At 46.7% G+C, this 27,672-nt stretch overlaps 1 protein-coding gene across 11 annotated transcripts in view; it reads left to right on the plus strand.

The window, feature by feature from the left end:
- Positions 1-27,672, plus strand: part of PROM1 (prominin 1) — a 630,080-nt gene that overhangs the window by 558,400 nt on the left and 44,008 nt on the right. For all 11 annotated transcript variants that reach the window (XM_086964065.1, XM_086964059.1, XM_086964066.1 and 8 more), the window contains one exon: positions 16,118-16,210. In XM_086964065.1, the coding sequence (XP_086820191.1) occupies positions 16,118-16,210 (93 nt within the window). The remainder of the gene's footprint in view (positions 1-16,117; positions 16,211-27,672) is intronic.

The following is a 27,672-nucleotide window of genomic DNA, read 5'->3' on the forward strand; positions in this document are numbered from 1 at the left end:
TAGTATAATGTATTATTCCAACTCCAGTCTGTGCAACAGTAGGGAAGGTGTTGAAATAGTAAATTATACTATTCCTAGCTTAGGGTGCCCCCTACATCAAGTTGTTGTAACGACTTGCGTTGTAATGGTACTGGGATGTAACAACGCAGTCGTTGTAACAACCACGTTGTAATCGCATGCGTTGTTACGCATGCCATGTAATGGCTTTTCCCCATCGCTGCGTTGTGCTACTCTGGCCCAGGGAGGTGTTTTATGGGTGGAGTATGAGTGTTCCCACACATTCACCCATGGATTTTGACGCATTCCCAAATTTAACAAAAAACGGTGAACCAGATAATGCATCAAAATGCTACGCCTCCCCAGGGGAGAAATATTTTTGTTTCTGCTTGGTTTTTCTCTTTCTGTGTGCGCTGCATTCTTGCACTTTCCCCATCATGCAGCGCAGCAAGGTGACATGCTGCGCTGCGTTATTTGTTCAAAATATGCCCTTGAGACTTTTGTGATTTTGTGCACTTTGTTTTACCTTCTCACTGGAAAAAAACACAGTTACCAAACAAACACCATAAATAGCCCACCTTGCTGTTAACTTTGTGTTGTTTCTGTAACTTGTAAATTGGTGCTCAGTGGTGTACCATAGTTGAGCCACAACCATAACTCAGTTTTAATTGTAGTTTTTCAGTGAATGCCATCGTTTTTTTACGATGTACCGAATTTCCAACCCTTGACCTTCAGCTGTGCACAGTGTGGGTCGGCCACTAGGTTTGGCCTGTGACAAGGCCCTGCGTCTAAACCCATGCAGGTGGCCAAACCCCACAGCGGACAGCCTTAGGCCATGCAAAACAGGGGGTCGGGCGCAGGCCCTGGCTTGTGGCCATGCTATGGGTACAGCTCTTTGCTGTCGGCCAGCCCCTGCTGCACTCTGCCTTGAGCAAACATCCTGTGCTTTTAATGGCTCTAACCTTTGTTTTCCATTCCACCACACAAAAGTCATGAATCGTTATCGATTTACGAATCATTCAAAAAATGTCAGTCAAATCTGGCACTTAAAACAACTGCTTGTAGGCTCATGATCGTTTTTTTAATTGTGAATTCCGTACCATTTTCTATGTTTTTTCTCGTGTTGGAATTGAATTTTCCACTTTTCTGGGTACCCTTCAGCACTGCCTCGGGGTTTCACACCTCTAAGTGTGGTCCCCGATCGCGTGTGGAAATCATTTTTCCATAATACAAAATTTCACAAATCAGAATTGATCTGTAATATTCTGGATAGTGGACAAAAATAACTTCACAGTCCTTCTCCAGCTACTCACATTTGTCAAAAAAGCACATATAAAGAAATGTTTTTACCCTTTAAAGCTCACGCAGCAACTTTTTAAATGCTTGTTACAAAAATGAATTAATGGATTTACATCAACCCTACAGAAGCACTCGTTCGGAGTAAAGTTATTTTTCCGTGTTCATGTTAGTGTAATTCGTCCAAGAGGTTATGCTGAAGGCTAGAGCAAAACTCTCTGTGGGAGCTACTCATCTATTTTCAACCTTCATAAAATTGTTTTCCATGGATCTCCATGAAACTTGGAAATTTCCCTAATCTGCTGGGCCAAATTTTGTGCAATTCCATTCACAGGCTTAAAGTTATAGGTACATTTTCAATAAACCATGTGGCTAAATCTATCTATTTATCTATCTATCTTTCTATCTCTCTCTCTCTCTCTCTCTCTCTCTCTCTCTCTCTCTCTCTCTCTCTCTCTCTCTCTCTCTCTCTCTCTCTAAATATATATATATATATATATATATATATATATGAAGAGCAAGACCACTTTGATGAAAGCAGACCAAGGACACCAGGGGAATCCGTCAGAAATCTTTAATTTCACTCTGTGGCGCTGCGTGATGCATTTCAGCTACATTAGCCTTCCTCAGACGCCTTACGCCACCGGATTGAACCTTCTCCCTCCTCACACACATATATATATACTAGCAGCCCGCCCCAACGTTGTCCGGGGGCAATCAGGCTTCGCGCAGGCAGTCCGCCAAACTTTACCGCTCCTCCCCGCGCTCCAAACGGCCCTCTCCAGTCCGCCAAAGTTTACCGCTCCTCCCCTTGTTTGAACCTCCGGGGGCAATCAGGCTTCGCGCAGGCAGTCCGCCAAAGTTTACAGCTCCTCCCCACGCTCCAAACGGCCCGCTCCAGTCCGCCAAAGTTTACCGCTCCTCCCCTCGCTTGACCCTCCAGGGGCAATCAGGCATCGCGCAGGCAGTCCGCCAAAGTTTACCGATGCAAAGTTTATGGCTCCTCCCCTGCTTGCCCCTCCGGGGGCAATCAGGCATCGCGCAGGCAGTCCACCAAAGTGTACCGCTCCTCTCCGCGCTTCTAAGTTAACCGCTCCTTCCCTTGCTTGACCTATCACAGCCAGCTCCACTCCGCCAAAGTTCACCGCTCCTACCCGCACTCCTGTCCGCCGCTCCTCCAAGCGCTCCTGATGATGTCAGCACGCACGTCGTTAGTGCACACGGCCGGCGCTACTTCCAAGGGGCTACTTTTTTTTGGAACGTATATTTTTTAAGGAACGTATATTTTTTGTGGTATATAGCCGGTATATAGCCTATGTCACTCTGCAGACCCTGACAATTCCAATGATGTATTGGGTGTTTGGATTGGCGCTGTGGTTCCCGAGTTTACCCGCCTCAAAGGTTCACAGTTCTCGCTGTATAATAGTAGTATAGATATATATATATATTGTGTCGAGTGACAATGATTCAGATAGAGGAAGTACGGGGCTAGACATGGAAGCACTGGGCCCTTTATCTTACGCGGAGGAACCGGAGTACATGCGGGAACAAAGAATCCAGTCCCTGAGACCGCGTTACCAACAACAACAAAACCCAGAAGCTCAGAAAGGAACTAGAGCCGCCGCGAACGGAGGAAATGCGGCAAGAGGGCGAGGAAACTGGCAACAGAAAAAGTGCAATTGGAAAAAGTAAAAGTGAACATAGAACACAACCATACTATTGTGAACCTTACTAATATTGAATTGAATGAGGCCGAAAATCAACTATTATCATTGGGCCTAAGCTTTTGTCCTGAGAGCAACTTTAATTTTGTCCAAACCAGGGTGGATGTCTATAAGTTTATCAGAAAGCTTAAACTTACTAAATATTTTGCCATCAAAACCCCTGGTGTGAAGGAGACGTCAATACCAAACTAATAACAAGGAGGGAAGGGGGACTAACAGTAAAAGACATTCCGTTGTTAAGAACACTTCACGAATTAAGGGAAGATGACACGGAGGAGACTGCCCCCAATACCCAAGCACTATTAGTGCAGGAAAGTGTAGGGACTAAGGGAGGTTTGAATCCTTTCAAAGCACTCTCTACATTCGTCCCTGTAATGCCAAGGGACCCGATAGACGTCTTCCACGAGAGGGTAACTGAGGAGCTGAAGACATTACACAGGAAAACGTGCTGATTTAAACCCAAAAAGAGTGAAAAAGACAAACAATACTTCCAGCTAATGACTAAATTGAAAAACAATGATACAGTGGTGATAAATAAGGCCGATAAAGGGGGCAATATTGTCCTCTGGGACAAAATGGTATACAGAGAAGAGGCGTTCAGGCATTTGGATGAGGTTGACTGTTATGAGGTGTTAAATGGAACCGCTGTTCATAAAGCGAATGAAGAATACACAAAAGAACTAAATAAATGGGTAAGAGATGGATTAATTACAAAAGAAGAACTGAAATTCCTCCTCAAAACTCATCCCAGAGGGAGGAGCTATGCTGGCAAACAAGGCTGCTTAGGCTCCCGGCTCCGCCGACCTCCATATCCCGCCACAAGATCCTGTACATTATCCTGATTTTATGCCTAGCCTCTGTGTGAATGAACTGCTCCGCACTCCGATGGTGAAATCCGGAAGCTTTTATCGGCTGGTTTGACGAAGTTGCATCGAGTTGAAGATTGTGGCCTACTCCAGTGGGTTAGCTGGGGCCTCGAGTACTTTCACAGCCGGGCTGCAGTGCAACAACATCGGCCGGGAGACCCAGGCAGGGTCCGGTCAATCGGAGTGGAGGCTTCTTTTAAGCCCGAATTTGGCGGCGATCATTTCAATTGCTCAGCATTGATGGAGGAGTGACTTTGCTTGCTGTTGACTGTGGGTGGGGGTCCCCATCCCGCGGACCCGGTGTTGGGCCCCGCCGGGGTTCGGTGGGTCGGGGTCTCTGGCCTGCGGAGTAAACCGGGTTGACCGTGACTGCAAATAAAGACTTGTCGCCCCCCGCATCTGCCCGTTCGCGATCCTGTTTGTCCCCCCCGAGGATGCCAGATTCTCCGGGGGAGGTGATTGTGATTGGTGTCGGGCGTGAGACTATGGATCGAACGGTGCTTGAGCCATCGCTGAGGTCAATATTGGCAGAGATTTGGGCGTTTCATTCACATGTGGATGTCTTATTGAACAACTTGGACACGCGCCTATTGAGATGCTCCTTGTGGAACCGGTCCCTGCCTCACTGTTGGAACAGCAATCTGCAGCCATTCAAGCCGCGGCCATTTTGACTCCGTGCGAGGACCCCGTGAGGAAGCAAGTATCGAAACCATCGGATGGTGCCCTGGAGGACGGTGTTCCCGAAGTCGTCAGTGTACCGCCAAACCTTCCATCACTATCGACTTTAGAGGTATCGAAAGGTGTTCCCCTCCCGGAGACTTTTGTTGTTGACTTTTCTTTCATTTTGTGGTCGTCTTCTCCTTTCTTGGTGACTTTACAACTCCGGGGCAAGATACGTTGGGACTGTCCATCTAGGAGAGAGAGTTTTTCTGCGTCTGAAGTTCTTATGGACTCACTGTCTACGAGTTGGATTGATTCTTGATGACTTCCTTCTCCTCTATGACTCCTTTGTGTGCCTTTGGGTCTCGCTGGTTGGGGTTCATTTGCTGGTTCGGAAGGGTCAAGGTTGAGATCAATTAGATCGGGACAGTTTGGAGTGGCTTTTACGGGTGTTCGACCTGCAACTGTTTGATCTACGAGGCTGGGTGGTGTATCACGGTGCCCCCTAATTTCTCCTATAAGGGTTGTCATACGTTGGTCTTTTTGCGATAGGTGGTGTCTGTTTCTGGCGGGGGGGGACTAAAGGGCCTGGGAGCCCATACGGATAAGCCCTCCTCCATTCTTTTTCCTACTTTTAGGGTTTTCGTTATTAGGGGCGACAGGCACGCTGCTAGTGGGGTTAGGCTGTAGCCTTTTTTTATTTCTATGGCCTTTTTCTTCCTTCCCTTTTTCTTCCTTACAGGATCAGTATAGCTTGCGAATCATTCGGATTTTTATCGTGTACTTGTATTTAGTGCTCATGCTTTTTACGTTATCCTGAGTCCCGGGTGGGCAGGCCCTGAGAACTGGCGCTCAACATAGAATGTATATTGTATTGTCGTTTACATCGATCCATATGCTTTGGCGCCAATGTTCCATTATAGCTGTTATTACGTGCATATCCTGTCTCTTGCCCTGTCCCCCGTATTCTTCTATTTGATTGTATGGCACCTGATCCTTTCTTTAGATAATATAAAATGAAACCTCTGTCTCATCCTGTGACTTAGTTGTGCGTTCTAATACAAGTTCTATCCTGTATCGCTGCCGGACCTCAGGGTTGTCGGCTGATGAGCTTTGTCGTACCGTGATATAGTGGGCCTTAATTTTGTTTAGCGGCCGGCCCCTGCTGTTGTAGGCCCATTCTTGTATTTTTATTGAATGCTAAAATAAAGGTTTAAAAAAAAAAACTCATCCCACATTACCGACGTTCTACCTCATCCCTAAAGTACACAAAGGGACCAATCCGCTGCAAGGACGGCCTATTATTTCTGCCATTAACAGTGCCTTTGAAAACACGTCCAAGTACGTAGATTTTCACCTGCAGGAGTTTGTAATGAAACTTATCCAGTATTAGGGGTGTCTTTCATAGATTCACATGCCTGAATCATTCCCCGTCGTCGAGACGGGAGCCTCCGGTACATAAAAAAGTAATGTCCATAGACATACATAGAGAAAAAGGGTCTAAGGGCCTCCCCTTAGTAGCCTTTCCTTGTCCTTATGTAAAAAGGACCAAACTCTCACAGTCAGCCAATCAGCTCCGACCTCCCTCTAGAACCTTCCTGGGAGGAGCCTCAGTCCCTCAGATTTTCTACCGCACGTTGTGCTAGGGAGTCTCCAGCCTGAGCTCTCCTCAGGATTCCTTCAAAATTCAACAAACTTTCTTTGAAAGTGTTATCTGAACCCTCAACTCTTCAAGGATTACTTCACTACACTGTCTTGGCAGTAAGTGTTTTCTTTCCACTGCTTCTTCCATGTCTGAATCAAAGAAGAAAGCCCTTTTCAGAGCCTGCTCTTCCTGTGGCAAGAAAAGGATCCATGTGGATGATCAGCACGACCTGTGCTTGTATTGCCTTTACCCGGACCATGTCTCAGACAAATGCAAGATTTGTAGGTCTTTTCCTAAAAAGACCGTGAGAGATAGGGAAGGTCGCCTTCTTATTTGGCTTGACAGGCTTAAGGACAGAGACAATCTGGACTCCTCTGTGAGCAGTGTTTCCAGGACCTCAGCTGTCTCTCAAAAGAGGCCTAAGGTATCTTGCCCTGGCCCCTCAGACACTCCTCCTACGAAGACCCACAAGAAGTCTTCAGAGGCGAGATCTGCGACATCTTCAGTGTCTGCTAAGGATGATAAAACCTTTAAGAAGCCTGCTTCGTCCTCTAGACAAGCCTAGAGGACTACCTCAGTCACGACCACAGTGTCTACCACATCAGCGTCGTCGCCTTCAGCGTCGACGACGACGACTACGTCTTCCTCATCTTCAGGTAGACCTGTTTCCTCTATTATACTCCTAAAATCGTCGTCGACGACAAAGACCATGTCGACGACGAAGACTACACCGTCGACGACGCCGTCGTCATTGACGAGCCCATCGTCGTCGAAGACGTTACCAAAGATCCCACCGTCGACGACGAAGGTGTCGACGAGAGACTCGACGACGAGGACGTCGTCTACGAAAAAACCGTCGACGAAGACGTCGATGACGACTTCGCAGTCGTCGACGACCAAGAATCCATCGCCCACTCCACCGTCGACGAGGACCTCGTCGGCGACTCCGTCGACGAAAGGCTCGTCGTCGACGGCGACGACCCCGTCGACGACCAAAGACTTTTCGTCGACGACGAAGACTCCGTCGACGAAGGACTCGACGACGACAACACCGTCGACGGAAGGCTCGTCGTCGAAGGGGGCACTGCCTGACCCATGGAAAAAATCGAAACTGGTGGAAGTATCGACCCTCATGCTGCCGCCGTCGACGGTTCCCTCGACGACGACAGGCTCTAATGCGAAGTCTGACAAGCCTAACAAACCGCAAACTACCCCGGAAACAACATCTCCGAGCAAAGTGGAAACGTAGCCACCTCAGGAAATCTTCCAAAGCGAAGAATCCGAAGAGGATGACCACCTGGATCCCGCTACTTCGGTCTCGGACCTTAACATCAAATGCCAAAGCACTGATGAGGAACAGGAAGACTTCACCTATCAGGAACACTCTGTCCATACTAGTGTCCGCACGGAAGCCACCCCCATGATATGCTTACCGGCGACCCTTGTTAATGACTTAAGATTCCTTGTACAGGATTACAAACAACGCTTTCCAGATGCGGACAGAGGCGGTCAAGCGCCTAAGATTCATGCGCCTGAGGACAAGGGGAATCAGACACCTACAGTCCAAGTACCAGTGTCCGCCCCAAAACAAACTCAGCATCACCCTCAAACCCACCATGACGTCCAGCCTCAGGTGGTGGTCTCTTCAGACGAAGATGAGGATGAGGAGGAACTGGAGGAAGGAGAGGTCCAGGAGGTACACTCGGACCACTCGGACCAGGATGAAGAGGATGAATATGTGGCATCATCCCCAGCTTCACCACAACCACGTCAAGCGGACTCCTCGCCTGTGGACATTGCCGGCTTCCATAAGCTTGTGGAGAGAGCAGCGAAGAGATTCCATATGGCTGTGGAATCAACAGAAACGGACTGTTTCTTGTACGATTTTAAAGAACAGACTCAAAAGTCCACTAAAGCTATTCCGATTATAGAATTCTTGTGGGAACAAGGAAAGAAATTAATGCTGACACCTGCTTCTGTACCGGCGGTTGTTCCACGCCTAGACAAGAAATACAGAGCACCACTTACTGAGGTGGCTTGCCTCAATGGTCACCCCAAACCAGACTCGGTGGTGACACAGGCGGCCCAGAAACACTCCCCCAACCCTTCCTCACCCCTGTCCGCTCCCCCGGACAAGGAGGGCAGGAAACTTGACACAATTGGAAAACGCTTCACAACCACATCGGCCATGACCATCAAGGTGGCCAACTCCATTGCCTTGTTGGGGCGTTACAATCGCCAACTGTGGGAGGACATAGCCCCTTACGTGAAGGAACTGCCTGACGCAGTCCAGGGTGAGGTAAAGGCGCTCCTGGTGGAAGGTCAATCTTCAGCGGCGGAACTAATTGACTGTGCTATCGACGCAGCCATGACAGGCTTCCGTCAGCTTGCGGGGGCTGCAGTCCTACGACGTCAAGGATGGCTGAGAGCGACATCATTCCGCCAGGAAGAACAATCGAAGGTTCTAGACATGCCCTTCGACGGACAACACCTTTTTGGGGAAAAAATCGACGAGGCACTGCAGGCCATTAAGAAGGACACCGACACGGCAAGGGCACTGGGCACTCTGCAGTCCAGAAACCAGCCCTTTCAGGGCAACAGATCCAGAGGTCAGTCCTCTTATCGAGGTTCCTATCAGAACAGGTCCTCGTATTCATACAATCACAAAGGCCAATACCAACACAAACAGCAGCAAGGCCGCCAATCTTCGTTTGGAAGATCTAGCGACAGAGGTAAAAATACCAAGAGGGGCGCTGGCGGCCGCCAGTGACCGATTACTCCAGCCAGTCCAACCACCCTCTCCATCCTTTCAAATTGGAGGAAAACTGACCCATTTCCTCACCAATTGGCAGTACATCACCACGGACCGGTGGGTTCTTCAAATTATTCGATTCGGCCATTCTCTCGAATTCACCTCCATCCCTCCCAATACCCCTCCACGCAGACGGACGCACAAACACCCGCGCCTGCTTCTCAAGGAACTTTCGATAATGCTACAAAAGGGAGCAATCGAAAGGGTGCCAGCATCCTCAAAGGGGAAGGGATTTTACTCCCACTTCTTTCTTGTACAGCAAAAAGTGGAGGCCCATCCTGGATCTCCGGGCGCTCAACGCCTTCCTACGGAGCCAATCGTTCAGGATGGTGACAATTCAAGAAATTTTGGGCATTCTAGAAAGAGGAGATTTCATGACATCCTTAGATCTCCAGGATGCCTACTACCACATCCCCATCCTCAGAAGTCGCCGGAAATTCCTGAGGTTCGAGGTGGCGGGCCGTCACTATCAGTTCAAAGTCCTGCCATTCGGCCTCAAGTCCGCGCCGCGGATTTTCACGAAGTGCCTTGCGCCGGTGGCAGCCTTCCTACGTCAACTGGGTCACCAAGTCTTCCCCTACCTAGACGATTGGCTGGTGAAAGCACCCTCACCTGGAGACGCAGCCGAATCCTCCATCGCCTGCACCAATCTTTTTCAGAGGCTGGGATTGACGCTCAATCTCAAAAAATCCTGCATGGTCCCCACAACGAAAATTACCTTCCTAGGGGCCACCTTGGACATGGAGTGCACAAGAGCCTTCCCCTCGAAGGAGAGGACGGACAAGATCTTATCTCTGCCACGGCTGTGGCAGCAAAGACGCACCTAAAAGTTCGGACTTACACCTCCCTCCTAGGGATGATGTCTTCCTGCATACTCCTCATCCCGCACTGCAGACTCAGAATGCGCCCCTTGCAGGAGGCACTCACGAGCCAATGGACTCAAAGTACTGGCTCCTTCGTAGACATTATTCGGATCACACCAAAAATGTCCAAAGGTCTGCAATGGTGGAAACGTCGCAAGAATCTAACTGTAGGGTTACCGTTTCTCCTTCCAGCATCACCTCTAGTGATAACCACAGACGCCTCCCTAGAGGGATGGGGCACTGTTCTCCAGGACCTTCAGATCAGCGGCAAATGGGACACTCAGGAAAAATCGCTCCATATAAACCTTTTGGAGCTGAGAGCCGTGTATCTGGCTCTCCAGGCCTTCTTGCCACGCATCCAGAACTCCCCGGTGCTCGTCAGGACAGACAACACCACGACGATGCACTATCTCAACAAACAAGGGGGAACGCGTTCGCTCTCTCTCTCACGCGAATCGCAAAAGATCTGGAACTGGCTAGTGCTGCACGGAATCCCGCTCAAAGCGGAATATGTCCCTGGAAAGGACAATACCATCGCGGACGCCCTGAGCAGGCAAAGATCCCTCTCCCACGAGTGGGAACTATCCGACAGCGCTCTGACTCACATCTTCTCTCAATGGGGAGTCCCGAACATCGACCTATTTGCCACCAAGGGGAACGCTAAATGCCCAAGCTACGCAAGTTGGCATCCCCAACAAGGGTCACTAGGAAATTCATTTTCCATCGGATGGTTCAGCGCCTTTGCATACGCTTTTCCTCCATTCCCGATGATCCCGAGGCTCCTCAGGAAGATGAAAGTGGAGCCCTGTACCCTGATCCTAACTGCCCCGTTCTGGCCGAGGCAACACTGGTTCTCGGATCTGCTTCGACTCTCCATCAGATCACCGATTCGCCTGAAACAACACCCGAACCTCCTGACGATGTCCAACGGGCAAGTACAGCACCCGAACCTCCAATCGCTCAAATTATCGGCCTGGCTCCTGAGCACAGAGAGTTCGGTGGCCTGAATATCCCACAAGACTGCAGGGATGTATTAGCTAAAGCAAGGGCGGACAGTACGAACAAAACCTACACTCTCAAATGGAAGAGGTTCTGCATTTGGTGTTCGGACCAGGGCCTACGGCCCCTCGCCATCACCCCTGAACAGATATTACCATACCTCCTGCATTTGGCTCAGTCGGGACTAGCGCATGCGTCCATCAAGGTTCACCTGGCGGCTATCTCGAGGTTCACCAGAACTGTCACAGGGCCTTCTCTGTGGTCAAGTCGGCTAGTCAAGCAATTCCTGAAGGGACTCTACAGATCCTTTCCGAGGCCTCGGAAAGTCCCTCCTACATGGCAGCTTAATCTGGTACTCAACCAACTCAAGCGTCACCCGTTTGAGCCCATTCATCGGGCATCTATTAAACACATCTCATGGAAAACAGCGCTCTTGCTCACTCTAACATCTGCCAGAAGGGTTAGCGAGCTGCAAGCTTTGTCCATTCAGGAACGATATATGTAATTCAGACATGACAGGGTGATACTGAGACCAAACCCTAAGTTCATTCCAAAAGTACCTTCGGACTTTCATCTCAATGAACCAATAGTCCTTAAGTCCTTCTTTGCCAACCCTTCAACAGCAGCGGAAAGGTCGCTGCATTCTTTGGACCTTATGAGATGCCTAAAGTTCTACCTGGACAAGACTAAGGCTCTCAGGAAATCTTCACAACTGTTCGTGGCATACAGCAGACCGCGAATGGGCCTGCCTCTCACGAAGCAAAGCATCTCCAGATGGATCTCCTCTGCGATTTCATTCTGCTACGACAAGGCCGGCCGGCCTTTGAATGATCATGTTACTGCTAATTCCACCAGGGCGATGTCCACGTCGGCAGCACTGTTCGCTGGAGTGCCGATCCTGGACATCTGCAGAGCGGCGACCTGGAAGTCACCGCATACTTTCTCCAGACACTACTGCCTGGATATCGAACTCCAGAAGGATGCGGCAGTGGGCCAGGCGGTGCTTCGCCATCTCTTTCAGTAAGGTGAGCCTTCCTACATCCCGCCTTCCAGGTATGCACATTCTTGCTCTTATGATATTCTATCTATGCTGTCTCCTTGTTGTATGATATTATATGCATTATCTAACATGACGGCAGAGCAACTCTACTTTACAAATGTGCTACTATGATTGCTAGCTATTCTGATTCAGGCATGTGAATCTATGAAAGACACCCCTAATACTGGATAAGAAATGCGTTACTTACCTGTAACAGCAGTTATCCAGTATTGGTGTCTTTCATAGATTCACATGCAACCCTCCCGCCTCCCCTGGAGGGACTCACTTCCCTCTCAGACTATATTACGCCAACCTAGCTGGGTGCGTACGAAAATCTGAGGGACTGAGGCTCCTCCCAGGAAGGTTCTAGAGGGAGGTCGGAGCTGATTGGCTGACTGTGAGAGTTTGGTCCTTTTTACATAAGGACAAGGAAAGGCTACTAAGGGGAGGCCCTTAGACCCTTTTTCTCTATGTATGTCTATGGACATTACTTTTTTATGTACCGGAGGCTCCCGTCTCGACGACGGGGAATGATTCAGGCATGTGAATCTATGAAAGACACCAATATTGGATAACTGCTGTTACAGGTAAGTAACGCATTTCTATCCTCATATATTCAGGACTCCTGTGACTTCTTAGCAAATCTAAATGAAATTCAGTGGGAGGAGGACTATTTGCTAGTAACCTTGGATATTACATCCCTGTATACCTGTATAAAACACACTGATGGTCTGAAGGCAGTGATATATATTTCCTTAAACAGCATAGCATTGAATGCTATAATAAGATGCTGCTGAAAATGATTAATTGGTGTTTACACAATAACCGGTTTTTATTTGATGGTAGGGTGTACAGGCAAATACTGGGTGTGGCGATGGGGGCATGTTTCTCCCCCTGCTACGCATGTTTACATGTGGGCTGGTGGAAGGAGCATGTCCTCAGGGGGGAGCATGGAGACCTGTGTGAGAAACATATTGTGCGACTATGGAGGTTTATTGATGATATTTTCATCATTTGGAAGGGAACAGAAAGTGAGGCCATGAAATTTCTGGACAAAATTCACATCAATTCCCTGAATTTGAATTTAAGATTCACACACCATATTGATAGTTCCTCCATTAGTTTCTTAGATATTCTTGTAATGATACAGGAAGGCAAAATAGAAACTAGCCTTTTCCAGAAACCAACAGCAGGAAACACCTTGCTCCATGCCAGCAGCTTTCACCCCCACCATACAATAGCCAGCCTACCCTATGGTGAGTTTCTTAGGAGCAATAGAGCATGCAGCACAGAGATGGCATGCACAGAAGCTCAAACAAAGGCTAAGGAAAGGTTACTAGAATGAGGCTACAAAGAGAAAAACCTGAATATTGCATTACGTAAAGCTAAACAAATTGACAGAGGTACCCTCCTACAGAAAAAACAAACTGATATTCAAGGAGAGGGACAGCCCCTAGGGGAAACAGGTCAGGGTGGTAGCTTGGAGAGAACGTGCAGGTTCATTTCTACTTTCAGTAGACAATCTCAGGCTATCAAAAAGATTGTCAGCCAAGAATGGCCGATAGTTATGACTGACACTGTACTGAATGCAATGCATCCACATAAATCCAACTTCACATTTCGTAAAGCCCATTCGATGAGGTCAGATCTGGTGAAAACTAGTCCGGAGATGTACACTAAGGATAGCTGGCCCTCCTCCAGGAATGTTTTTTTTAAATGTAGCTCATGCCGAGCATGCAAATTTGGCACTAACACCGTGTCATACACAAATGCATTTTCGGATACTCTCATACACATTAAGGGGCACTACACGTGCAAGACTGAATTTTCTGTGTACGTATTGAAATGCATTTGTGGGTTGAAGTATGTCGGCAGCACAAAATTACCAGTGCAAGCTAGAATATTGCAGCACCTGCGAGCTACGGTCAATTCTGACCCTACATAACCTGTGGCTAGACATGTAAAAGCAGAACATGGGAACAACTTGAATGTGTGGCAGTATTTCATAATAGATAGCGTTCCAAGAAGCGGAGATAGAGAGAAACAGCTACGCCGATTGGAGACCAAATACATAGTGGAGCTGAAGACTAAAAGCCCACGTGGTCTTAACATCTGTGAAGATTTGTACCACTATCTATGAAAGAATGGGCCTAGCGTGAGACAATGGCGATTTATAGATGTATAAAATTCTGAACAACAGCCACTGAGATTGGTTTTAGATATTTATCATATTTATTACGGTATGGTTTTAAATTTATTTATTTCACAATACAGCTTGGCCGGAGTGGCTTTGAGCTGGGTTGGAAATGGATGGGTTTATGACAGCACGGTGATACATTTAGAAAGTTCAGTGGAAAGGAAACTTAGGTAACCACGATGGATTGATGTATATTACATCAATATCTGAATTTTTGATCTAAGCAGTGGAAGGATTGAAAGTAGTCTAGTTCATCCGTAATTTCAAGGTGTGTGTAATATTGAATGTTTAGATTGCTGGAGTTTTTCTAAGGAAGATTATATGTATTTGTACAGTCAAAAGAAAATGATTGCTAATTATATTTATTCTGCCTATTTAACCCTGATCCCCTGTTTATGAATTCATGGTTTTATTGACTATTTAGGAGGTACTAAACTCCCGGCTGGGAGTTTATTTACTGTTCTGCACTTATGCACTTTATTTAGGCACAATAAGATTGTTTTTTGCACATTGCGATGGCAGCCATCTACAATATTAAAGCAACAAGCAAGCGATATACTGTAAAGAGGACATAGAATCACTGCTAATGTCATCATGGTCCGATTGAATAAGAGAGACAAAACTATTGTCTGTATCTATACTATACGACAATTGGTATCGGCTTTTAAATAATAATTTATTTGTATGTATAATTTATTATGTATATACATTTTGTATAAGATGTGTTTTATAATGACATTCTTGATATAATGGCATGTGATGTTTTTAAGATAAGTCGCGAATAATGGAGTCTGTCTTTAATGCTATGGACACTAAAAAGTTTATGCTTGCTCCAGTCTATTGTTTGTTTTCATGAAATTGATGGCGACCAGGGATTGGTAGTACTGAGTTTAAAACCTAGAGGGGTTGTGAGCACTAGTTGACCAGCAAGCAAGGCGACCGGGATCCCCGAAACGCGTTTGGTGGAGGGCACAGCAATGCACTTGAAAAGAAAAAAATCAAGAAAGTTACCAGCGGCTGCTGTTGAATTCAAGAGTCCGTCTCTCTCGTCTTTTTTGGGTGTGAATACAAATCACGTAGAGAGTGGAAATTGGATATATATATATATATATTGGATATATATATATATATATATATATATATATATATATATATATATATATATATATATATATACAGAGAGAGAGAGAGAGAGAGAGAGAGAGAGAGAGAGATATGCAATATGATATATTATGCGTCCATACACTTTTCTGAACAGCCCCACTAGTTTTATTGGGGCCCCTGATGTGCCACCCCAATTATCAATTCAAGAGATGACTGTGCGACATCTTTACAATCAATGCATATTGGTGGGTTTAGAAGGCGGCAACACATTTGTGCTGATTACATCGTCTTGTGTTTTTCCACCATCCTCTGATTTTAACCACATCGCTGCTGTGCATTTTCCCCTCCTGTGCTGCATGAGGCTCATTTCCATTGTTCATGACGAGCTCAGCTTGTCATCAGCACAGCTCCACTGTGCCTCATGACGAGCTGAGCTCGTCATGAGCATCGAAGGGGTTAAACTACATTGCTGCACAGTCTTGTGTATGTTTGCTTTTAAGGGAGTGCAGCATGCACTAAGTTCCAACTTTTTGTAAATCCTACCAACATTTTCCCATAGTTGGTCTATTTAGGTGTTTGCACCCCATTAGCATCCACCACCTATATATAGCTGAACTGGTATATATATCTTGTTACATCCCTTTCCATGCAAAATCCCTCTGTCCTTGTTCATTACATGGCCCTTACTTCACAGTTTGTGACACATGAGAATACTACTGAGAGTTCATTCATTCCCACCATAGAGACAAGATACATCTAGATTGCTTTACATTATAATAATAAGAGACATTGGAGCCGGATATATGGGTGAATGAGTGCCCAACAGTGAACAATATAGAGCCTTTATGTGAAGCTGCTGATCGTCGGTGTAGTCACGTTCTAATCTGTATTTTTGGTTATCTTTTTCCCCATAAGCTTACCTACGAAGTAGCAGGATGCAAACCTGTTTCTAACCTGGTAGACACGGCGTTGGATGTATTTCTTTGCAGCTATGTCGTGGACTCTGTGGTAAGAAACATTTTCGGTTCTTCATCTGTGGTTATGTTATGTACCCAGTTTTGAAGTGCTTTTGAGTTCCTGCAACAAAATGTTTTCCAAATCACTTTAAGACCCTTCTGCCCTTGTCTCTAAAGTGTCTTGATAGCAACAAGGCCACTTAAAGACAATCGAGCTCCATATGTTCCACATGAGCTCGTTTTATTGACTCAATACCATGGGTAAAGTGCCCTCATGGCACCAATTCACTTAAACAGGCAACTGACATGCAGGCACTCCTGAGGGAGCCATCAAAGATAGAGGGACCAGAAAGGGGAGACTTACCTGCACATTAATAATTTCCGCAGAACATTGCTATTGTGTTTAATAAGCAAATGGTTAACCTAGGGGCACACACGGCCAAGTAATAGACTGTGGACACAAGAGTGGCTGTGCACTGCCTCTGCCTTATAAAAAAAGGCAACTTTCTAAGAGGCAATCGTATGTACTGCCACTATGAGCACCTAACTGCATGAACTTAACATCCTTTTGGGTGCAAAGGGCTTTGAAGTGTACGGTATTTGTTCTGTGTTGATGTTTTGAAATCCAGCTAACTGTTATGTGAGCCAGGGAATGGTTATGCCACCTAAAGTTGTTCAGCATATGCTTCGGTTAAAGTAGTGTATTGGAGGGGGTCATTTGGGAATGGTTCAAATGTTGATGAGTACAGTATGGTGAATAGTATATCCTCTGCATCTTCCTCAACAATTTCAATGCTAGATAAATAATGCCAGGCAGGCAACTGATGGCCATTTTTAGGTCGAGGACCGTAGGCTGCGCTTGAGTAGTTCGATCCGAAGATTTAATGTTTTTAGGTTAGGGGGCTTGAACCCACCCCTCTTCTCCATTGGCTGGCTTCGTAAATGCTGGCCAGCCTTTGGAGGAGAGGTTCTTTCTATCTGTGACGTCATCCGTCACTCACCCAAAAACACGCCCCCGATTCCAAAAATTTCGGAGCTTTGCGGCAGCCATTTCTACCCGACCGCGTCCGGCCCTTGCATCCATCCGCTTATTTTTTTTGTAAGCCCCAGTCTGGAAAGGACGGGGCTTACATCAAAATCCTGGTGCGGATACAATAAGTGTCCACTGTCTTTTGACCCCGGCCGGATTCATGTCATTTGCCGTTTCCGTGTTTTAAGTACTGCGCGAGCTCAGCAAGAACGCTATCTGGTATCTATTCCCGCTGCCCTATAACAAAGACCTGCAGAAGGCAGGCCCGAGCTGTCTGCCGCCGTCCCCGATTGTCCCTGACTTTTGAGGACAGCGTTTCCTCGTCCGTAAAATCAGCGCTGTAAGCACCGCTTGACTCGCCAATTCCTGTTGTTTGGCAACACCCCATGTGACAGGATATTTTCTTATCACCGAGAGGCCACATCTTCCCAAAGATTCCCATAAACCTTCAAAAGCGAGGCAAGGCAGGTGGCTGCAGAGGTGGTTTAGCCGGGACTAGTCTTGAAGCTGGTCTCGTGAACATACATTTCGGTATTTATGGGAACTAATTTATGAAACCGCTATCATGTAGGCCTTCCTGTTGGCGCTCTTCATGTGCTTCCTGCAGTCTGCACTTCAGCTGGGTAAGTGCCCCCGACTTTCCCGAATGTCGTACGCATCAGGAAAAGGTGCTATTCCAAATTTACAGCCTCGGCGAAAAATGCGACCTTAATGTTAAAGTCTCCATCAGGTGAATGATACAGTATGTCTCAACACCCGAGCAGACGTCATCATACAAAAGAACCTTCCAGAGTGACTCTTGTATGGTGACGGTTAGTGATGGAGGACCGGAAAGAGGCCCTTTACTTGCCTCAGAAAGTGAGCATTAGTGTTTATTTTGTCCCTTCCCTTATGTTTGTTTACCCGTGGAATGTACTTTAATAGTAACACAGCACTAATTGCATCATTATTTTGGTGGTACTAGATCGCTGTTTTCAGGTACTATGCACCAGTTGCTTTTTTTTAGATACATCACACCTTTTCAAAGATATGCATTAACTGTAGCCAAAAGGTCGCTGTTAACATGGGTGGAGGATTGTCTTCTTGTGACAGGGAAGTGTATCTGCTGAAGACACCTCGCCAATAAAAGATAATTAATATTCATTCAGAATGCTTGCCCAGACAGAATTGTTGGGAGGTTTCTAAGTATAGCAGGTTCCAAGAATAACAGATTCCTCTAGTTTACTAGGAGATGGCGCTGTAGATTATGATATGCATAACAAATATCGACAAAGAGGGAAAGAGAACAAGAGGGTGGGCAAAGGGGGGAGACAGAAAGGGAGGGGGGTGACTGGTTGGAGAGAGAGAAAAAATAACTTGTGAAAGTCAAGGATAGATGGGTAAAGAGGACGAAAGAGATAGAGCAAAAAAGGAACGAGTGTGCCAGATAGGCTGGCAATGGTTAGCTGAGGGATAGAAAGAATATGACAGACTAAAAACAAGAGTTAGAGAATGAGAGGAGAGGCAGTTGAGAATGTGAGAATTTAAAAGACAACTGCGAGAATAGCGACCCTTAATACTGATTTAAGATTAATGTACACTGATTCATGAGGTTGAATAGATTGTTCCTGAATGACACTAACTGGTGTCCATGACTCATCAAATAATGTAGTTATCCGAAGTAGTAAGAACAGCTGCAGTAAAGTGTTTCCAAAGATATTTATTTCCTATGAAAGTTGAGTAATCTGTGTAGATTAAGTTTGCGTGCTGCATTTTTTGGTGCACTGCAATTGGACCTGGACTTTTGTTGACACAAACAGCACCAAAAGGTAGATGTGGGTTAGTGGAGGACTGTGGGTTTGGCCCTTGATGCTACCATTATTGCCTCTGGTCTCACTCCATGAGTGTGGCTGAGAAATGGGAAATGGGGTTGTGGAGGAAGGTGAGCTTGTGGCACCATGAGCAGTCAGGATGGTAGATACGGTATCAGTGCCAATTGTTCTAGACATTGTGTAAGCTTTTAGGGCCTTCAGGGTATCAATCGGGTGACGATAAGGAGGTGTAAATCTGAAAATTGGTTATCCGCTGTCCCATTTTTATTCAGGGTGATGTGAAATTTACATTTCCAGTTATGGTAGTTTGAGATAATACGTTTTTTCCTGTAAGGTATTCCTGTGTTTCGGAGACCAATAAGGAACAAAATAGTGTATCCTTCCCGGAAGGTATATCCTCAAGTAAAAAAAGAGTAGGTCAATTTTAATGACGACAAGGTCCAGAAAATATCATGTGCCACTATTGAAGTATTCTCGACTGGCAGTCAGGCCTCTGTAGCATTTGAGTTTAGTTTTTCTTAGACCATAGTGTCTTAGGTGATGTTACATGCATACCATGGACTAATCTGAAGCTCTCGTTGTTTTAGGTTTGGTAGTTACTATAGGATCATACAAAACTATGCTGGCTTTCAAACTTGAAAAGCAGATGAAGTACAGAAAAGATGCAATAATCCGCCTTGTGCTGTCAGTTAGTAGAGAGCTCTCTATTCTGCATCTTACTCCTGGTGTGCCCACTGCCTTTGTCTTACTTCTTCCATGAAGCTCTCTAGTCTGCTTCTTACTTCTGTTCCCTGCTTGTCATCCTGGTTTTTCTCTGCCTTTGTTCCCCCGGTTTTTTTGTGCCTCTGTTCCCCCGGTTTTTCTGTGCCTCTGTTCCCTGCTTGTCATCCCGGTTTTTCTGTGCCTGTGTGTGAATGGCTCTGTCTGTGTGTGTGCGTGGCTCTGTCTGTGTGTGTGCGTGGCTCTGTCTGAGTATGTGCGTGGCTCTGTCTGTGTGTGTGCGTGGCTCTGTCTGTGTGTGTGCGACGCTCTGTCTGTATGTGTGCGTGGCTCTGTCTGTGTGTGTACGTGGCTCTCCGTGTGTGTGTGTGGCTCTGTCTATGTGTGTGTGTGCATGGCTCTGTCTGTGTGTGTGTGCGTGGCTCTGTGTGTGTGTGTGTGCGTGGCTCTGTCTGAGTGTGTGTGCGCGGCTCTGTCTGTGTGTGTGGCTCTGTGTCCGCAAATACTCTCTACTACTCTCTAATGCTCACCTATTGCCATTGTAAATGACAATACCATTTATTTATGTTTAAAAAAATAAAAAATAAAAAAATAAATGTCATGAGCAATGCCAATAGCTCTACCTTTAAAAATGCAGAGACCATTGCATTGTAAATGCTTGTTACTTTCTGTATCCCTTCTGGAATGTCAACAGCTTTCTAGATAAAATTAGAAGAGGTGGAGTGATGAAATCGGCCAAACTGAATGTGTCAGAAGTGCTGCTCCTCCATGGGACACAACTATTAAAGAACTGTTATACATTCATATGTTAATATGGCTTTGGCATAAACTACAGTGCAGGTTTTGCCCAGAGCACTAGTCATGAAAATTCTGCTCAGTTGTCATCCCCCCGTTCCAGAGTCTCACACTTTTTTTGACTGACTAAGCAGATATGTTATGGTGTCAGGAATGCTACATGGCAGAGTGGTAACAATATTGATGATATACACCCCTCAGCAGGTTTCAACAACCTTCTTGTAATTAATTGCATCTGTTCTCTTTTGGGCCCTAGTAGACTTGCAGGTAATTGGTTGGATTATTGGATAATACTATAAATACATTTGGTTCCTCATTGACTGCTAGATTGACATCGCCACACAGTGTGACAACAGCATTCCTTCTTCTTAGGGGGCACATAAATCTCTCCTTAACTGATTATTTTTTTGTTCCCAACACAGTCTTAGGGGCTGTCCCTAGCACACACATCCATGGCTGGGGCCTGTCAGGCTGTGCCTCTTTTGAATACTAAACTGGAAACAGAATGTAGTTTCTAAAGGCTTTGTGGTTCACACGTAGGCAATTCAGGGACACCCTAAGGAAAAGGATAACATTATACCTCACAACGAACACTGGGTTAGTTGCCTCTCCAGTGGCTTTCTGGGCAAGACACTTGCAGATTAAATCGTAACACTAATATATTACCTGGTTAATGTTATCAAAATGGCTCTGTCCACCAGTCGTAATAAACAACGGTTGTGCGCCTCAGTGGATCTGACACATTGGCTTGAGGACCCCTTGGCTGCATTTAGACCTACGCTTCATCTCTTTAATTTCATATACTAAACTCATGGCACACATGTTCAACATCTACGTGACCCCACTTGCCAAGCTGGTTAGATCTTTTAGGATGGAGGTAGTCTCCTGTGCAGATGACACACAGATTTTGGTGTCCCTCTCTTAACCTGATGGCTCGTCCCCGCTCAACTTTAGGAACTGCATGGAAGCAGTGTCATAATGGATGATCTACAATTCACTAAAGTTGAACGGGGAGAAGACGGAGATCCTGGTGTTCGGCCCTAACAATAACATCTGGTCACCTGAATGGTGGCCGTCCTCGCTGGGGTCTTGTCCCACCCCCACGGAGTCAGCCCGGAATCTGGGAGTACTGATTAAACCTGCCCTTTCCATGACTCTGCAGGTAAATAGAACTGTTGCTACCTGCTGGAGGATCATCAAAATACTCAGGAAAATAAAACATTACCTGTCCCCCCAGGCACAGAAGCAAGTGGTGGTAGCACTTGTCGCTTCGCGACTCAACTACTGTAACGCCCTATACTTCGGTATTAATAAGAGCCTAACACAGTGCCTTCAGACCGCCCAAAATGCGGCTGCCAAATTTGTTCTGGACGCCCCCAGACTAGCGTCATCGACAGCAGCTAGGAAGGCCTTACATTGGCTTCCTATTGAAGCGAGGATCACTTTTAAAGTGCTCTGTCTGACTCATAGTGCACTTTCTGGCAATGGTGCAGGAGGGATTAAGAAACTGCTGGCCCCATATGTCTCGGGCAGACTCTTACGCTCCTCCTCAAAGAACCTACTTGTGATACCTCGCTTCCGTAAGAGCAGATGGGGCGGTAGGGCCTTTTCTTCAATCGCCCCCAAGCTATGAAATACCCTTCCATGTGAAATTAAAGCTCAACCTTCTGTTCTGCGTTTCCGTAGGGCACTAAAAACATGGTTGTTTGCAAGGGCGTACCTGTAGTCCCTTTTTTATTATTGCTTTTTGGCTTTTCTGTTAGGCGCCTTGATGCCTGCGGGCTAAGTTGCGCGTTATAAGATTCTTTTCATTTCATTCATTTCATTTCACATGCTAGTCATTTTTCTCCATTCAGGCCGGATTCCTATCTTATGGGGCACCCTACAGGGCTGCCCACAGCAACCATAGTTCTCTGCCCTGGTGATTGAGTTGTTGGCGGCATGGCTTCACCTTGATATGTATGGTCCTAGGACTCTGTTGGTCTCTGACCTTTGAAGATAAGGTTTTTTATATGGATGACCTGCTTGTTTACTTTAGCCATCATGAGCAATCCAGGCAGAAAGCAGAACAGGTCTTGATTGACTTCTGATTCTTCTCAGGGTTAAAGTGTTAACTGAGAAGTGTGGCTCAGGGGTTAGAGGCGGCAGACCCGGAAGCTGAGATCGGTCCTGGACCAGGGTTCAATTCCCCGCCTTGGCGGGTCTTGGGCTAAAAATTCCACGGACTCGATAATTCTCGCTCCGGTGCCTTCTCAACTCACGGGTTCACACTCTGCGACTCTGGGCAATAGCTTGCTTAATCTCCACAACGGCCCCTCGCGGCGGGATGCCTGACTTTCACCTTGTGGATACCCACTGGGGCTATCACACAGGGGAATATCAGGACGGGTTCCCTAAGCAAGCGCCGGGATACCCACTGCGGGTTGCTGTGCGCTATATAAGCTCAACTACATTTACATTTACATTAATTTCCCATTCTGAGGTGACAGAGGTTGAAAATTGGGCCATGCACACACCCATCAAAGTAAAACTCTGTAGTGTTAAACACTCGACCCTGTGTGTTGCCATTGATGAGGTGAGGGTCTGGGCTGAAAATATCTCTCCCATGCTGAAGAGCTTGAAGAGAGGCTTGGTCAGTGGAACTATTTCCACTGTCCCTGATGGGTAGGTGTTGGAAAGTGCCCTTTTTGCATCGTTGCCCCCCACTTTTTGCCTGATGTTGATTCTCTTTGACTAAGTGTGCCCTGTGTTCCTGCCAACCAGGTACCCAGGGCCTACGTTCTTTCCTTAAAACTGTACTGTTGCAAACCCAATTGGCAACTCCCTGGCCACATGTAAGTCCCTTATAAAAGGTACCATGGGTACCAAGGGCACCGTGACCAGGGAAGACCCTTAGAGGCCGTATACGTTAACACACACACACACTGCCCTTACAGGCTGCGTGTTTTGTTGCAGAACAAAATGAAGAGTCGACATGGCACACATTCCTGTGTGCCATGCCTACTACCCACTGCCTATGGCATAGTAAGACACCCCTCTAGCTGGGCGCACTATACCTCTGGTGAGGGTACAGGTGCAGGAGCTCTGTACCCTTACATTGTCTAAGTCCATTCTTAGACATTGTTAGTGCAGTAAGGCCATGAAGAGTATATGGTCTGGGAGTTTGTCATTACGAACTTCACAGCACCATAATGGCTTTAAGGAAATCTGAGAAGTTTGAAATCAAACTTCTGAGCACATTAAATCCACACTGATGCTAGTGTGGGATTTAATGCCAAATGCACTCTGAGGGCATCTTAGAGACGCCCTCTGAAATAATGATCTAAATATAGTGTCCTTGCTGACTGACTGCTCACCAGCTGCCACCCCCAGACATGTTTCTGGACCCCAGGGCAGTGGGCCTCCCGCTCTCAGGGTCCTTTAACAAAGCAAATCCTGGGCAGAGGTGCCAAGGTTCCTCCCTCAGGATGGGCAGGGTCCACGAAGGGGAAGCGTCAAAGTCTTGCCACCTTTGTGAGCTGACCCAGCTATTTGCTGCTCCAGTACCATTACCCCACTAGTTCTGACCCCACTTTGAGCAGAAGAATCGGCTGGATAATCAAGATAGGAGGAGAGGTGTGCCCACCTTTGCCAACCCCACCCTTTAGTTGGGGGAGGCGCGGAGCAGAACAACTCTCTGACCATACCATCTTGAAGATAGGGGGACCCAGCTAACCAGAGTGAGGCTTATGCCCCCTCAATCGAGGGAGGGACATAATAGGGAGTGGTCCCACCCCAAGGAAGAGAACCATTGGTCCCAAACTGTACCTACCTGAAAAGCCCCTAGATTTAGTATTTAGGTGAAACCCTGAGCCTTGCCTCCACAGACAAGCAAAAAGAAGGACCGAAGAGCAGTGCTGGAAGACACCAAATGACTTGACCCCAGCCCTTCCGGCCTTTCCCTACCTCGACCTGCTCCAGCAAAACCTTGGCGTGACAAATTGGGTGCAGCCAAATTTCTTAGTACCTTTGACTTAACTGCAGGGCACTGGCAGATTGGCATAGCCCCCAGGAGCTAAAGAAAAAACAACATTCCCAACACCTGATGGGCATTATCAGTTTACTGTTATGCCCTTTGGTTTAAAGAATGCCCCTGCCAACTTTCAAAGGCTGGTGAATCCATTCCTTGCTGGATTGGAGACATTTAGTGCTGCATATCTTGAAGACATTGCTGTCTTTAGCTTCACCTGGCAGGATCACCTGATCCACCTGGGGAAGGTTCAGGTTTTACAGGCCCTGCAAACTGTAGACCTAACTATCAAGGCATCCACATGCCAGATAGGGCAGGGCACAGTTCAATACGTGGGCCACCTTGTTGGTGAAGGCCAAGCGCAACCCATACAGCTCAAGATGCAGGCTATTCTGGACTGGGAGGCTCCAACAACCCAGACCCAAGGCATGGCATTCTTTGGCTTGACTGGGTATTACAGGAGGTTTGTGAAGGGGTATGAATCCATTGTGACACCCCTCACAGAACCTACTTCCAAGAAAATGCCCAAAAAGATAAACTGGACAGTTAGCTGTCAAAACGCTTTTGACACCCTGAAAGCGGCAATGTGCTCAGCATTAATTCTCAAAGCTCCAGACTACAAGCAGTTCATTGTGCAGACTGATGCCTCTGAGCTAGAGTTAGGAGTGGTACTATCCCAAACCAATGAAATAGCCAAGACCAGCCTGTTGCTTTTATAAGCTGGAGGTTACTGCAGAGGGAGCATCATTGGGGTGCCATTGAGAGGGAGTCCTTTGCTGTGGTTTGCTGTGCCTTTGCTGTGGGTTGGTCCCTGTAAAAAGTCGAGACTATACTTGTTTGGTACTCACTTCACAGTTCAAACTGACCACAGATCTCTGTTATAAACCTCAGGGAGGCACCTGGGGTTTATAAGAGAATCCAAGAAGCACAACGTTAATCTGTGAGGGGCAAGGGACTGTGGGCATGTAAACCCATAAACTCAACTCAACTACTCTTGGCCATCTAAGATTTATAACAATACAGTCACCATCACAGCATTTTCTGCCTTTCCCCACCCCGTGTACTCGGTGAGCAATTAGGATTTCATTATAGAGACCATTTATATTACTGACAAGTTTCCTGAGCCAGTGAGCTGTTTTGTTACTGAACTAATTCCAGCTTTCACACTGTGAATAATTAGGAGGAATCACATTGGCCAGCACTGTGACATCGCAGGAGGAGGAATTTGGAAGGGGCGATCCAGCAGCAGGGATTAAAAGTCAATCGTCTCCCACTCGGTTTGTCTGTGCCAATGTCGTTCTTTTGTCCCTCATATTATTGGCCCACTTGCGACCACAGTTCTTGTTGAGGTCAAGGTCCTTATTTATCAAATTCAGGACAATTTTCCTTGTTGAGTGTTCTTTTCCCACAGGGAGTGCAACATCTACATATCAATAATGGTGTTAAACTGTTTGATGGATTCCATACAGGAGGCTGCTGATAGTTTCACAATCTTTACCTTTCTAATCAGTTATCCAATGTCACTTTCATCTGCCCTTCAAATTCCAAAATTAGGGCTCTCATATTTTAAATAGTAGTGTTAGAAAATAAGTTTCTGGTTGGTAGAAGTATGCACCCTATCAATGCAGAAGCCACAATCCTATCAGGGTAAGTTAGATACACACCCTAAATTAACCTATGCTCACCCTCTTGTAGCTCGCCACAGAGAAGTCAGACTTAACTTAAGAGGCAATGAGTAAAGTATTTGTGCAACACTCCAAAAATAGAATATATATTTTTAGGGACACAACAAGACCAAAACAAAACAAATCCAATAAGTATAACCCAAGTTACGAATTTGTAAAGAATACATGAAAATATAGTGTTTAAGAGCTTAAAGCGCCAACTGGGGACATTGGTTCGCGCTTGACCGGGTAAATCCAAATGTTCAGACCAACCTCAATGAAGCGCAGGTCAACGGAGTCACATGCGAGAAGCAAAGGAGTGATGCATTGTCGTCAAACCGCTGGATCGAAAGCGATGCCTCGCCTCCAAGCAATGCATATTGGAGAAGTGCCATCTTCGAGCCACAGGATGTAGGCGATGTGTTAAGAACTGGAAGCAATGTGCCATACAGTCGCCGATGCGAGGTCCGCGGTCCGTGCAGCAGCTGCGATGCATAGGCATAGAGGGAGATGCATCAATTCTGATCAGTGCAACATCATCCATGTATAGATTCTGGCAGTCGAAGTACTTTATACCCACTTCCAAGGGGGGCCCTGGACTGGATTGGTACCACTTGGCAGGGCAAGATGGGCAGCAAGCAAGTTCAGGTGCTTTAGCAGGTTGATGAGAAGTTTTCGATATCCCTGAGAATTAGTATAGGGGCAAGCCAGCATGACCTTGGATGTACTATAGGTTTAAGTTAGATGGGTCCAGTCCTTCCTCAGAAGAGCAGAGTGTAGCAGGCAGCAGGGCAGCACAGCAGAAAAGCAGGTTATTCCAGGGCAGGATTCCAGCAGAGTGGCAGTCCTTTTAGCAGCACAGCAGTCCTTCCTCCTGGCAGGGTTCTTCACAAGTCCAATAGTGTACCGATTTGATGGGGTCAGAGACCTAGTACTGATAGCTAGTGGTGCCTTTGAAGTGTCAGTGACTTCAAAGAGGGGCTTTGAAGTGCATAGAGGCTCTCCCTCCCAGCTCTGGCTCTAGGCTCATTTAAGGGGGTATTAGACCCGGCATCATTGGTGTTGGTTTGCCCTGCATTTTGTGCCTTAACCCCCAGTGTTTTTGCTGTGTGCTGGACTCCGTTTTTCTGGTCTAGATGCTTTAGACACTTTGCCACTGCTGTTCAGTGCCAAAGTGCAAGTGCTCCCTCTGTAAATTATTGGTATGGATTGGTGTTCCCATGATCGGCATATTTGATTTACTGGTCAGTCCCTAGTACAGTGCACTGTGTGTGCCCAGGGCCTGTAAATCAAATTCTGCTAGAGGGCCTCCAGCACTGATTGTGCCACCCACATAAACAGGCTGTAAATGTGACTCAGGTCTGCCAGTGCAGATCCTGTGGGCAATCTAGGGCTGCCATGTTGACTTGGCAAGTGCACCCACTTGCCAGGCCCTAACCTTCCACTTTCTTACGTTAGTCACCCCTAAGGAAGGCCCACAGTACC

The sequence above is a fragment of the Lissotriton vulgaris genome, chromosome 3_2 (genome assembly GCF_964263255.1).
Source record: "Lissotriton vulgaris chromosome 3_2, aLisVul1.2, whole genome shotgun sequence".
Classification (NCBI taxonomy): Eukaryota; Metazoa; Chordata; class Amphibia; order Caudata; family Salamandridae; genus Lissotriton; species Lissotriton vulgaris.